We start from the raw sequence: 14,664 nt of genomic DNA on the forward strand, positions 1-14,664 counted from the left end.
TCAGTAGGAAGTAGAAATACAGAACAAAAGAAAATGCTGCTTCCTAAGTTAAGGTAGTTGCAGACAGTATTGCAGGGCCCTTGTTGTGGTAGCGACTTTATCGACCCTAGTGAGATGATGGGCTGAATTAACTCCTGATTGGGTTTTCGACGACAACCATTTTTTTGTGATTGCGAAGCGCTCGCTTGCCGCCCGGTCAGGGGGCAACTCGGCCGATCATCTTTTTTTGCGGTTAAACAATTAGTAATCCACACGTGAGAAGTCAGCAATGGTTGTCTGACGGTCTCTGCCGCAAGGCCAAGGGCGCGTGTGTGAGCACAGAGACGTTTCGACTCGACTCAGTATGCGGTCCCTTCGTACGAGCATCAAAGTCGTGTAAATTAGATAGAGCGTGCTGACACCGCGTCGATAAAGACAAACAACAAGGGTGCCCTTCTCTCTATTCCAGCACAGTGTGGTTCACGGAGCCGCATTCTGTTCACGGCAGCACGTAGCGCACGGAGGGCAACAAAGGCGCCTCTCACAACAGTTTTAAAGCGCAGATTAATCACTTTTTTTTTTCCGTCTTGAGCTGCACTGGAGCAAACCCAACTGCCAGCTAGCGCGCGACAGCAGGTCTCAAACCCCGACTTGCCGGGATTGCATCTCTCAGTCTGCTAGCCCGGGACACCATCATTCAGCGCCGCGCGCACACACAAACACTCGGGCGTGCACAACTTATTAGGTCTCATTAGAGAATGCTCCCTTATGCAGAGAGATGGGAATTTGGCCAAGTTGAGATTGTGGGGGTGGGATCACTTGCTGAAGTTCAGCCAATGCTCTCAAGCCGGCAATATGCACTGAAGTGTCCCCTTGTTCGTCCACACAACCCATTGAAGGCTTCTTTAACTCAACAGACATCTTACGGGCAACTAATTAAAAGTGTCCCGTACAAAAACATTCCTACCTTGACATTGAATTACAAAGGCGGATAATATGAATCGGGTGCTCTGCAGTGATAAAACTCAACTGAACGACAAAGCAGCATTGCAAGATTGTGTGGGTGATCGTAATTCTAATAATGCAGAAAAATGTTTAAGATAATTCATTCGCCAGTTACTTTTCACGAATAAACATTCCGATATAGCATTGTACGTGATTCCCATTTTTGCACAGTTAAACAATTTGGATCGGATAACTCTGAGAGACAGGACTTGGGGAAGCCTTCATCCAGCAGTGGATTGTTCATAACTAATGGTGATAATACAATTCTGTAGACTATGTAAATAGACTTCACTTGAGTGTTTGTTGTTGTACAGCATTGAGTAAGGGCTCATTCTGACTGGAAGTATCTAGGGAACTATTGTACTGTCAATTATCAGCTATGATCAATTAACTTGGCAAATAAAAAACACAAAAATAACATTTTCACTTTGATAATCTTAAAGGATTTGTACAAATTTGGAAAACTCTCCATCAATTTTGTAGCGGGGGTAGTTTTCCATAAATAAGAAAAGTCTGGGGAGTGTGATCCATAACTTTCAAAGTAACTTTCTTTCATTGGGTAAACTTGATTATGGTAATGGTCACCGGCTGGCAGAGGACAATGCCTTTAGAGCCTTCCAGTTTTGCTGATGTGGTGCACTTTCATCAAGGGTTGGAGGTTAAGGAAAAAAAAAATTGCATGCACAGGGCAGAGGTCGCAACCGGGTACCCGATACCAGTACCCTACCCGATACCCGGCTACCCGTACCCGGCCGGGTACGGGTACGGGTACCCGTTTGCGACCCTGGTGCGGCCGGGTAAGGGTATGGGTAGACCGTGAGTTACTGGTGAGTAACTGTTTGTCACTCATTTCCCAACGTCTTGTCTCTTCTCACAATTCAAGTTCCTAGAATCAACCCACACGCGCCTGCAACATGGCTTCATACCAGAGGTCCCAATCAGGTACCTGATACCCGTACCCTACCCGTACCTGGCCGGGTAGGATACAGGTACGGGTACGGGTAAGGAATCAAAACCCGTTTGCGACCTCTGGCACAGGGTGGCCTCGTTCCACATATTCGCATCACACGCGGTAAAGGAGCCCGCGCGTGATTTTAAATGAGTAAACTGTAAAGCGATCCGTTGGCAGGCGGCGGCAGCCATTGCATAACATATTAAAGCATGGGCAATTACACGCAAGTACGGCAATCATGGGCAGCAATCCTGTTAATAATGCCACACCTCACCATCACTTCCTTCCCGCTGCCTGATGACTCAGCTATTGAAACCCGACCGCTGTTATGTTTTCGTACAGTAAACCAAAGTGACAAACAGGATGGCACCAACAACGAAATGTACACAAAGGAAAACGAATCACGATCCGGGCCTAATTGTAAGACGGGAAGGGGACAGCAGCATGGGATGTTTAGTGAACAGAAATACAAAACACGACACCCACTGCAGGGGACGGCAAGCAGCGGACAACACTGGCGATGGAGGACATGTGATGGATGAATCACTGGGGCACATAAAAAACATGAGATGCACGGTGCACATCAAGGGGTAAGCAATTATACTGCAGAACCAAAGCGGTTATAGTAATGCATTTGGGTGCAGGACTAGATTGAAAGTGGCTTCATAATGATGTCGTCAACATGGTAATCATCATCATCGTTGTAGAACTACACAGATGTCCAGTAGGTGCAGCCGGCTTTCAGCATCTTAGTTGTAGAACTACAACTATGAGGTTAAATGAAACCACTAGAACAAACAACAGGGGCGACTTTGAGTCTCAATATTTTTGTCATCAAGGGTCCTGCATTGGAAAGTTGGTCCACTTCATTAACGTGCATGCGATTCAACTGGAGTACCTCAAGAAAATCCCACAAACGAAAGGGTACAATTATACCAATCTAAATCTGGACAGACATAACAGCAATTTGGTGTGTATATGCTGCCATTGTACAGATACCATCAAATGTATCTGCCACAATTCATACATGTGCATGCGTTTGTTCTTCCTCGTCTAGAATCTGTTTGATTGATTGGTTGAGGTGCCTTGGTGGCAATATGTTAATTACCTCGCCTGGTCTACATAAGGTTGTGGGTTAGATCCAGATCCCTCACATCTAAATATTTGGAGTTTGCATGTTCTCCTCGTGGTCGCGTGGATTTTTCTCTGGGTCCTCGGGTTTTTCCCTCCACATTTAGAATTAAGTATTGGGCTACGATACATTTTCACACTGTTAAAACCACCTCGTTGAGCTGCTTTCACTTGTGGCCAGGTCGCAAATGTGAAAATACCAGACATTTGTGAAACTACTGGACATCTGTGAAAAACAGCTTCATAGCTCATCGGATTCCTCCAGTATAAATAAACACTCTGATTCTATGACAATTTCGATTTAATGCTTTAGTGACTGCAGGGATTCATCTTCTTGGTTCTTTCGGTAAAGTCACGTAGAATGGAAATAATAAAATAAAATAAAAAATGTATTATGTTAAATTTATAATGTTTTATTTTTATTATTTTATTATTTCCATTCTACGTGACTTTACCGAAAGAACCAAGAAGATCTATTACGATTCTGAAAAAAAAAAACTATATCGCTCGGTGGGCCTTACTTGGCGAAAAAAAAATTAGTTTAGGTAAGTTTGATTGTGTGGAACTCACTCTTGGTGATGACCCCCTCCAGCCTGATGATGTTGGGGTGGTCGAACTGGCCCATGATGCTGGCCTCGCACAGGAAGTCTCTGCGCTGCTGCTCCGTGTAGCCGGCCTTCAGCGTCTTGATGGCCACGCACACCTCCTTCTTGCCCGGGTGCTTCAGGTAGCCGCTGCACACCTCCCCAAACTCGCCTGGGGGTCCACGATGGTGACAGTGGGTGGCACATGCCATGGATGTCACTTTCTTACTGTCATTATATACAAGCGTGTATATAGCAAAGGCCGGATATAAGCACACCCTTATATGAGCGCAGTTCTCACAAGTAACGCGTCATTATATTGCCCTGGAACAGGGGTGGCTAACCTGCAAATATCTGGCTTTCTGTACAGCACGGGGGACATCCTTCATCTCTTTGCTACGACGGTGATCGCGCGTTTTGCGTCATGCCCCTTCGATAGAGCCACGTGTGGTTGACGTAAGAGCCCCACGTGGCTCGGGAAGACGCCGGTTTGACCACCGTTACCCTGGAAGAAGGGACGGCGATGGGGCAGCCCTCTGACACGAGCACATTTCGTGCGCGCGCGCGCGTGAGTGGCCTCGCTTCCGAGAGGTGTGCCTACGGCCAGCTTCAACTGGACGAGTTAAATGTGGCGATGTAATCTATAATGGGCGCATGGTCTGCATTTGAGCTTCCGCAGCAGCTCGAGGTGTAAGCAGCGTTAACCGTGGGATGTGCAGCGGCGGCGCCGGTCGATTCACCCACCGCGCTACGAACCCGGCGGCCCCGGGTTTAAATTTGGGCTACGGCCAGCATCAACGATATGCAAAGCGATTATTGACACGACGTGGGGAGGCCTTCATCCGGCAGTGCGTGAAGAAGGGATGTACCTAATCTAGTATGGCTATTATTACAATGCACATTACGGAGAGACTGGCCGTTGCTATAGAAATGTGAATTTAATACCAGTGGCTTGGGGTCACCACCCATGGAGATGAGTGCTACCCCACTGCTCGTCTATACCTTGACTGCAAGCATTGGATCACCGCTTGCGTGCGTAAATTTTAGTCCCCGCATTCCTCCTCACCGCTCTCTACCCCAGCCCACCTGCCCCACTGCTTGGGTGTGACGATCCCGCGACGGGCATCGGGATCACGAGGTACAGGCAACGCGGACACGGTTTATGATTGAGAGTCTCACCCGCTCCGATAACTCGTTCGATTTTGACGCACGAGGCATCAATTTCCTTCGCAAACTCGTGCACCGCCTGATTGGGGTCCTCGTACGTGTGCGGGTCTATGTACATCTTCAAGCCCGGCAGTTTCACTGTGGACGACAAAGTGACAAATTACCCAGGCTAGGCACAAGCCGAAGGATGACATTTATTATGCACAGGTAAAAAAAACTATAATCACACACACACACCCAGACAACACTACAAATTTGCACGTAAACAATTACTTTTTTTTTGTGTCCGATAATTCGTCATCTCTGAACCAATTACTTTCCTTTGCAGCAGCTTTTGTGCCACTAAGGATTATCCTCCCAGTACGGAAAGAGAAATTATTTTCCCAGAAAGTGTACTAAGAAGAGAAATCGTGCAATTGTACTCCAATTCCATGTGGTTCGTCTAATTTGTCATGATTGGGCCATTGCTCTGACTTATTATGCAATGCCTCTTTAGAAAATATAAAACAGGTTGTTGGATAGAGTGTAAATATCACGTGCTTTATTCGAACCACTTTGGGAAGTCAACATTGGTTGTTCTGCGGAGAGATAGTCTCTGACATAGTAATGCGGAATTGTCACCATTGGCTTAGCACCAGCAATGGATCGCTTAGGACAACGAATGGAGATCAGCATGAGCCCATGCTCTTTTCATCAGAAAGATAGTTCCATGTAACAACAACTTCTTTGAATTTCTCATTGTACGTCAATGCAACGCACACATCAAAACGTAAGGACTTCCATTCAGCCAAATTCTCCGAAAGCACATCGATTCTACACGTGGAGCGACAAAACCAGAGGACCTGGATATAAAATCCGCGCGACCACGGGGAACACATGCACACTCTGAATGTGCAGGTGTCGTCAGGGTCGGGATCGAACCCACGACCTCCTGTATTCTAGAATTAAGGCTTTACTGTATACCACCGCGAGGTCGTTAACATCTCCTAGCCACCGTGATGACGACGCTGAGAGAGACGCGCAAACTTCAAATACACAGCAGGCGTCAGGATCGGGATCGAACCCACGAACCTCCTGTATACCAGTGCGAGGTCGCGAACATCTCCTAGCCACTGCAGCGCCCTTGACAGGACAAGCGCATGGCAGGGCAGCTTCACACCCCACCACCCCCCTCCGAGTGTGCCACACATCATCCACACTGCGGCTTCGCGGCGGGAAGTCACACTTCTCCACCCCTGCCACTGACAGCCGTGGCATGTGTCTGTGTGTGTGAAAGTGACGTGCTGAGTCCGGTGTCGTTGCTTTGGGGGGTCGGGTGGGGTGAGCATGGCACTTCAACTGGAGGCTCCGCTTTGAAGGTGGCACGTCACGGGCCGTGTTGACTAAATGGCATTCTCTTAAACGAGACGGAAGCTTCATTTGACTGGCATGCTTTGGATTGCCGAACAAAACTGTTTTGGTGATGACATGTGTTATATACGCAAACATGGTATATATTTATATATCACAGCCATCAAGGGTATGTATCCAAGTTGCCGATGCATAACGCCGTCGCCGAGTTTCAAGTTCAACAAAATATGCCTGGGAAGAGCGTTCACGCAGCTTGAGAGTGGCGGCATACGCCGTGTGGTGTGCGTGGGTGTGGAGGCGAGAGAGGCGGTGTGTTGTGCGTGGGTGTGGAGGCGAGAGAGGCGGTGTGTTGTGCGTGGGTGTGGAGGCGAGAGAGGCGGTGTGATGTGCGTGGGTGTGGAGGCGAGAGAGGCGGTGTGTTGTGCGTGGGTGTGGAGGCGAGAGAGGCAGAGTGGTGTGCGTGGGTGTGGAGGCGAGAGAGGCGGTGTGATGTGCGTGGGTGTGGAGGCGAGAGAGGCGGTGTGTTGTGCGTGGGTGTGGAGGCGAGAGAGGCAGAGTGGTGTGCGTGGGTGTGGAGGCGAGAGAGGCAGTGTGTTGTGCGTGGGTGTGGAGGCGAGAGAGGCGGTGTGCGTGGGTGTGGAGGCGAGAGAGGTGGTGTGGTGTGCGTGGGTGTGGAGGCGAGAGAGGCGGTGTGGTGTGCGTGGGTGTGGAGGCGAGAGAGGTGGTGTGGTGTGCGTGGGTGTGGAGGCGAGAGAGGTGGTGTGGTGTGCGTGGGTGTGGAGGCGAGAGAGGCGGTGTGCGTGGGTGTGGAGGCGAGAGAGGCGGTGTGATGTGCGTGGGTGTGGAGGCGAGAGAGGCGGTGCGGTGTGCGTGGGTGTGGAGGCGAGAGAGGCGGTGTGCGTGGGTGTGGAGGCGAGAGAGGCGGTGTGCGTGGGTGTGGAGGCGAGAGAGGTGGTGTGGTGTGCGTGGGTGTGGAGGCGAGAGAGGTGGTGTGATGTGCGTGGGTGTGGAGGCGAGAGAGGTGGTGTGGTGTGCGTGGGTGTGGAGGCGAGAGAGGTGGTGTGGTGTGCGTGGGTGTGGAGGCGAGAGAGGTGGTGTGGTGTGCGTGGGTGTGGAGGCGAGAGAGGCGGTGTGATGTGCGTGGGTGTGGAGGCGAGAGAGGCGGTGCGGTGTGCGTGGGTGTGGAGGCGAGAGAGGCGGTGTGCGTGGGTGTGGAGGCGAGAGAGGCGGTGTGCGTGGGTGTGGAGGCGAGAGAGGTGGTGTGATGTGCGTGGGTGTGGAGGCGAGAGAGGCGGTGTGCGTGGGTGTGGAGGCGAGAGAGGCGGTGTGATGTGCGTGGGTGTGGAGGCGAGAGAGGTGGTGTGTTGTGCGTGGGTGTGGAGGCGAGAGAGGCGGTGTGCGTGGGTGTGGAGGCGAGAGAGGTGGTGTGATGTGCGTGGGTGTGGAGGCGAGAGAGGTGGTGTGTTGTTCGTGGGTGTGGAGGCGAGAGAGGCGGTGTGCGTGGGTGTGGAGGCGAGAGAGGTGGTGTGGTGTGCGTGGGTGTGGAGGCGAGAGAGGTGGTGTGGTGTGCGTGGGTGTGGAGGCGAGAGAGGTGGTGTGGTGTGCGTGGGTGTGGAGGCGAGAGAGGCGGAGTGGTGTGCGTGGGTGTGGAGGCGAGAGAGGTGGTGTGGTGTGTGTGGGTGTGGAGGCGAGAGAGGCGGTGTGCGTGGGTGTGGAGGCGAGAGAGGCAGTGTGTTGTGCGTGGGTGTGGAGGCGAGAGAGGTGGTGTGGTGTGCGTGGGTGTGGAGGCGAGAGAGGTGGTGTGGTGTGCGTGGGTGTGGAGGCGAGAGAGGTGGTGTGGTGTGCGTGGGTGTGGAGGCGAGAGAGGTGGTGTGGTGTGCGTGGGTGTGGAGGCGAGAGAGGCGGAGTGGTGTGCGTGGGTGTGGAGGCGAGAGAGGTGGTGTGGTGTGTGTGGGTGTGGAGGCGAGAGAGGCGGTGTGCGTGGGTGTGGAGGCGAGAGAGGTGGTGTGGTGTGCGTGGGTGTGGAGGCGAGAGAGGCGGTGTGTTGTGCGTGGGTGTGGAGGCGAGAGAGGTGGTGTGGTGTGCGTGGGTGTGGAGGCGAGAGAGGCGGTGTGTTGTGCGTGGGTGTGGAGGCGAGAGAGGCGGTGTGTTGTGCGTGGGTGTGGAGGCAAGAGAGGTGGTGTGGTGTGCGTGGGTGTGGAGGCGAGAGAGGCGGTGTGTTGTGCGTGGGTGTGGAGGCGAGAGAGGCGGTGTGTTGTGCGTGGGTGTGGAGGCGAGAGAGGCGGTGTGTTGTGCGTGGGTGTGGAGGCGAGAGAGGTGGTGTGGTGTGCGTGGGTGTGGAGGCGAGAGAGGTGGTGTGATGTGCGTGGGTGTGGAGGCGAGAGAGGCGGTGTGTTGTGCGTGGGTGTGGAGGCGAGAGAGGCGGTGTGATGTGCGTGGGTGTGGAGGCGAGAGAGGCGGTGTGTTGTGCGTGGGTGTGGAGGCGAGAGAGGTGGTGTGGTGTGCGTGGGTGTGGAGGCGGTGTGGTTACCGTGGCCGCTATGGAAGCGTGTTTTCTCCTCATCGTAATCCTGCTTCGCTTTGCTGTAACCGCACCTCCTTAAACGAGAGGAAGCGTGACGCATGCAACAATTCAACTCGACGCAACGCGGTCGCACACGCGCAACTTTATTATTTTATTTTTTGGAGGTCGAAAAAAGGAGAAAATTACATTAAAATAAACGCGTTAAAAAGCCAATGTGTGCTCTGTGGTGGTACGATCTCTAATCAACTTCAAGTGAGATTGCCTATTTATGCCACAAAATAAACAGTGGACCACACAAAATGAGAATTGGACCCATTATGCAAAGAGGAGCATGCACGGACGCGCGGCATTAAATGAACACGCGCGTGTGCGCGTGTGCGTGCGTGCACACAGGCGGCTCAGATGAAAGGGAGGGGAACGGCAAAAACGAATTTGTTTGTGCGGCGAGAGAGCAGAAGAGCTCGCCCCGGTGCCCTTGCTTATTACCTCCTTTTGATGATGAAAAAAGCGGTGATGAGTAGGAGCACGACTATGACGGCAAACACAAATGCCCAGATGAGGGTGTCCTGCTTCTGTTCGCTCGGAGAGGCGACGTCTGTTGGGAAAGCACATCAAATACTCCTTTCATAACAGGGCAAAATAAACACGCACGCGCGTGCGTGCGCACACACACGCGCGCGCGCACGCACACGCACCGCTTAACAAATTCCATCCAACGCTATAGCTGCTGCCACCCTTTGTTTGGTGGGTGCGATGCGTCGTGCCGTGCGCTTAGCTGCTCGCCGCAGCTCCTAATGACCGGAACGCCCGCTAAATTTTTTCATGGCGACGTGCTCACTTCACTTGGGCGATGCGCGCCCCACAGCCAGCGTTTGGCTCACCGAAATGAAACGCTCGTGACGCCTCGTGAGCTCGGCGAATGTCACCAGTGACCGCAACCGCATTCGCGAATAATCGGAGATAATTTCGATGTCGCCGTGCTCTGAATGTCGGCAGTGGAGATTGTGATTAATCTACAATTCGTGGCGAGTTATACAATAGTAATACTTTCATTGCATAGAGCGTCATTCATGGTCATAGTATCCCATAATGCTGGATATTAAATATATATGGACGAAATCTCATATGCAGACACTATCAAGCTAATTTAATGTCTACTCCCAAGCAAAATCTAAAATGAATAAACAAATTAACTTACAAAAATGAGAAAATGTCACCAAAACAAAAAGCACGAACAACAACAACAACGTTATCACCACGTAAGACAACCACTGTTGACTTCCCACCAAGTGGTGCCTGTATCGTCAACGACTCAAAGGGGCGATGGGTCGAGTCGAAACACCCAAACACCGGATGTTTGAATTCACAACCCTCCGATGGTGAGCTGAGCGCTCGGCCGCACAATGCCACCTGGAACTTAAACTGAGCGCTGAAATGAACGCGATCAAAAAAATATATACAGACCGTCCTTTCTTTCTCGTCTTGATATCCTCAAGTATGCACGCACTTATTGTGAATATTTATTGTGGATATTTATTGCTGAATATTTATTGCGAATATTTATTGTGAATGTTTATTGCGAATGTTTATTGCGAATGTTTATTGCGAATAGTTTATAGCGAATATTTATTGTGAATATTTGTTGTGAATATTTAGTGTGCATGCACCGGTAAGGCGTTCAAAACATTTCAATGCAAGACACCGAAACTAGCACCACCAACCCAACTTCGGGCTTAATTGTAAAAGTCTGGATGGAAATGCAGTAAACGTTGGGAGGTAAGTCAGCAGTGGTCATGCTCCAGACAGAATGACCCCCACCATAGGAATGTGGAATTTCCACCACTGCTTCAGGACCGCCAAGGGACCACGTCATGCGATTTTGAAAAGGGAGCTGCTCTAGTTTTACATTTTTTGCGAATTTAAAATAGGTTTTGTGCTTGAAAAAAACGTGCCAGTCAGTGCATCGAGAACTTCACTTGAGTCATCTGCCCAGTGGCATTGGACTCCAACTTCGTCCACTCTGTCCCATATCTTGGAGATTTCCTCTTCATTTCACTGTACGGCTTTCCCTCCCCGTTCATTCAAAGTCCATCGAGCAAGCATCTTTCTTTCTCTGGCGCGTGGCCTGAGTCCCGGCTTCCTTCCGGAACGCTCATCATCATCATCACCATCCACATCTCCTCTCGTTCATTGCATTGTTGCGAGGATATGCGGCAGCTGAAGCTGTTGACCAATCGCAAACGTGCTCGCAGTTCCGCATCGGTGTGCGTCGGATAGAAAATGGCCTGGGGGAAACAAAATTCGCCCCTCGGCATCTATTGACCCTCCCCCCCCTCCACTTTGCATCTCCGCCCAACGATATCTGCAGCAATCCTGTGTCTATCGATGCGCTTGGCCTGGGTGATCCTCATGGCAGTGTTACTCGCTCTATTCGCAAACCACTACAGCACGCGAAAGTTCACATCGATACAGGAGATAGTGTGGAATAGAAGCTTGCACTCAATTTGTGCACATCCGTGTGATGAATTCCTCATTACGCCTTGGGAATCAGCGGGTAAACCCTGCAGTAGGAATATATAATTGTCGGTCTAAAAGTTTTTAAGGTTATATTTGTTAAAATTCACATTCATGACAACTTTTTGAATACTATTACCCTTACAATGAGCGTACTTGTGTAATAACCATTACATGCAAATGAAATTTTATATCTGTATATTTTGATCGCACTTTCATGAAAATGCACCAGCATTTGAGTGTACATCTATATACAAGGTTACATGCTGCATTACATTTGAGTGACTCTTCGTACCACGATCTCCAAACCTTGTGACCATGCTCTTCTTCGGCATGAGACACTGCGGTTCATAATGCAAATGATCGGCCAATTTGACCAGTCAAGTAACGCCATCGTGACGGTTTTGTTAGCCACTGTCTCCGCACATTATTTTTTTTTTTGCCAACTGCGGTTGATGATCCTTAGGTCAGCCACTTTGCGTCAAGGCTCCAAGGAAACAACTGAAGATGGGGATTATGGCCATGACGACGATGATGAATTCTGGCAAATTGGCGAACTGAGATGTCAGTTTAACGCGTATTCGGCTTTCGCGACCAATATCATCTACAATGCAGGTTTTTTTTTCTTGGGTTAGATCGCGTGGATTGTAAATGTTGTGGATTTGTTCTCCAACACACCGGTGTGCTGTACCAGTAACGAATTGGCACGTTCTGCTTACGTGACACAAACTCACTAAGTGGCTGTGCCGGGTGTGTGACGGGTTTAACGACACATTTATATTTAGGTGATCTAACCCCAATCCCCCCCCCAAAAAAAAAACCTGTATTATGAACTGAGATGCGAATGCAACCTCACACCGCGTTGTTGCCACCGTACTCGAAGCGCACTTACAGCCACGGGACACGGCGTGAACGGCACTTCATCGACACGAGCGCTATCTTCACAACGCTGTCACTTATTTTTTTTTATAAAACGTGCCCGCCGGTGTCCGTTGTGAAAGACTCAACACTTTCACCATTAGCGGTGACTTAGTTGACCGTTCCCATACGTCTTGCTCACAATTTCGAACAACCTGCTTTGCCGGCATGAATCAGCGTCACAAGCAAACACTAATGTAATTACATTGTACCAACGTCTGTATCGAGCAAACACTAAACTATCTTATAGGGACTTTATCAAATAAAGTCTTTATTTGATCGGTGAGCCTTTGCCTAGTACGACAGCGTCTGTATAATTTTCAAGGGCATTGGTTTTTGCAACCATGTGGAATTGATCAGATGGGAAACATTTTAAACAAATTGCTTAATATATGTATGGGGCCACTGTATATTTACGTTGGATATTATGAGCTTGGAAAGTTGTTTAGAGCACGGTTCTTATACACGGTACGACTTGTATTACATTTTTAGTTGAAGCAAGAATGTAAAAAAAAGTGTTCAGAATGTAAAAAAAAAAATCAGGGATGGAATCTATGTGCTTCAGCCAAGACCACGCACATCAAATTAGAGAAAATCAGTTTGATGAGCATTGAACAATACTTGCTGTGTGTGTATTTTGCAATACGTGTCAGTGCGAGTGTATGCACGCGTGTGAACATGTGATCGTGCATACACACACACTGTGTCATCCCATCTGTACTGTGCACGACCAGCATATTGCAGGTCAAAACGCTTCTCTTTACGCTCGTTTCCTCACACTGCCCAATTTAGAATTCCCCCCAGCCCCTCCCCCCACGCTGCGCTACGAACCCGTCGACCCCCTGAGTAAATTCCCGCTCACGGCTAACATCAGTGGCAATTATCTGAACTCGTCCTCGGCCTACCGCCACCCCCACGGGTCGACTCGACGATCCCAGATGCTAGGCCTCTCGCAAGCCGACTCCACGCAACTGACCCGTGCACAGTTCCGCCTCCATAGGTGCCCACTGCCGGCACTTTCACCGAGAAGCGTGCGCGGAGAACGCACGCCTGGAGAACGTGGTGCGTTTACACACACGCGTACCGTGGAGACCCAAGCTGCTTTGCTTTCTGAACTTCCGCGAATCCATTAATATCGACACAACGGGTCGGTTACCGCCCATTCTGCCGGCGTTGTCTAGGCAAGTGCACAGCGATGGGATGAGAGATATGTAGGCCGCGCGCGGGGAGGGCGGCGAGATCTGTGCCCGCGCGCGTGCGTACGCTCGTGCGTACGCTCGTGCCACGGGGGCGCTTGCGCCGCTCACAGTCGGGGGACGTCTTGAACTCGACGGCGGGGCTGTAGTCTCCGTAGCCGGCGGCGGTACGTGCGCGGATCTGCAGCGCGTACACCACGGCCGGCTTGAGCCCCGTGATGGTGGTGCTCGTGACGTTGGAGCGCAGCGTCGTGTACTTACTCTCCTTCTGGTCCTTGCGGGTCCGGCAGAAGGTGACATAGGAAGCAGGGGGGGGGGGGACACAGGGTGTGGGGGTGGGAGTCATGGCGTGCACCAGGTGCCTTGTCCTCACCGATGCAGAGGGGTGTTTTTTTGAGAGGGGGGGGGGGGCGTGCCGATCGTTCCACCACTCCCCTCCAAATGCACTTGACATTTGTCCTGGAAAAAACTCGGCAAGGCGCTTTACGAGCCACCGTTATTTGAACGAGTGGCCTCTATCGATGTGCTCATATGTATGTATACACACGAGGGGAGAATGCCGGGCTTGGGGAATGCAGGGAATGCAGTGCATTACACGCACTGCTTTGCTTTCTAAACGTCGCAAGCCATGATCTCACAATGGGTCTGTTATTACGGATTCTTCCCAGCGTTGTTTAGACAGTGCACAGCGGTGACATGAAAGATGTGTAAGCTGAAGGGGCCACTGCACAGTGTTTAACAATCTTGTCCTCAGTAGTAAATAAAGATATACATGAATAGGGATGCTGCCTTGATTTAATCGTGAGCGCACTCGACGTGAAATTTAGAGGTCGCCGGTTCGATTCCATCTCCTGGCGCGGAAGTTGAAACAATGGGGTGGGTTTCATAATTCACGCTGACTTTGTCCATCCACGAGCAAAACAAAAAACGTGCGCAGCACAGTTTGTCGACTGGCAAGTCGCATATGCCAGGGGCCAAAGCTCTGGGACTCCCTGCGAGACATCTGGCCGGCTTGGAAGAGCAGGCCCAATACCGTCTATCAGGACTCTAATCTTGATTTGAAGCTTTCGTGTACTGCAGGAATCCATATTCTTTGGTTCTTTCGGTAAAGTCACGTAGGTAGAAAAATAAAACGAAATAAAATAATACATCACGTCGTTTCGATCGCAACACAAGCGGTCGTCCTCGGGCGGAAAAATTAATCCAGCAGTGGAACTGCTGAACCAGCGAAACAGAAGTGAAACTGCTGAGCTATGTAGCTCTTTTTCAGAAGCAACCTGGCCGCAAATGATAGCTCAACCCAGTGGCTTATCGTGTGGAGATGTATACCAGCCAAATACTCTG

General features: G+C 50.6%; 1 protein-coding gene across 1 annotated transcript in view; it reads right to left on the reverse strand.

Annotated features, from left to right (window-relative positions):
- Nucleotides 1-14,664, reverse strand: part of LOC133352494 (ephrin type-A receptor 4-like) — a 107,880-nt gene that overhangs the window by 30,188 nt on the left and 63,028 nt on the right. Inside the window, exons 8-12 of the mRNA XM_061568176.1 lie at nt 13,432-13,594; nt 9,179-9,287; nt 8,699-8,766; nt 4,831-4,956; nt 3,638-3,823 (exon numbers count right to left, since the gene is read on the reverse strand). Coding sequence (XP_061424160.1) covers nt 3,638-3,823; nt 4,831-4,956; nt 8,699-8,766; nt 9,179-9,287; nt 13,432-13,594 — 652 coding nt within the window. The remainder of the gene's footprint in view (nt 1-3,637; nt 3,824-4,830; nt 4,957-8,698; nt 8,767-9,178; nt 9,288-13,431; nt 13,595-14,664) is intronic.

The sequence above is a fragment of the Lethenteron reissneri genome, chromosome 40 (assembly GCF_015708825.2).
Source record: "Lethenteron reissneri isolate LAM-NWPU_2019-01 chromosome 40, ASM1570882v1, whole genome shotgun sequence".
NCBI lineage: Eukaryota > Metazoa > Chordata > Hyperoartia > Petromyzontiformes > Petromyzontidae > Lethenteron > Lethenteron reissneri.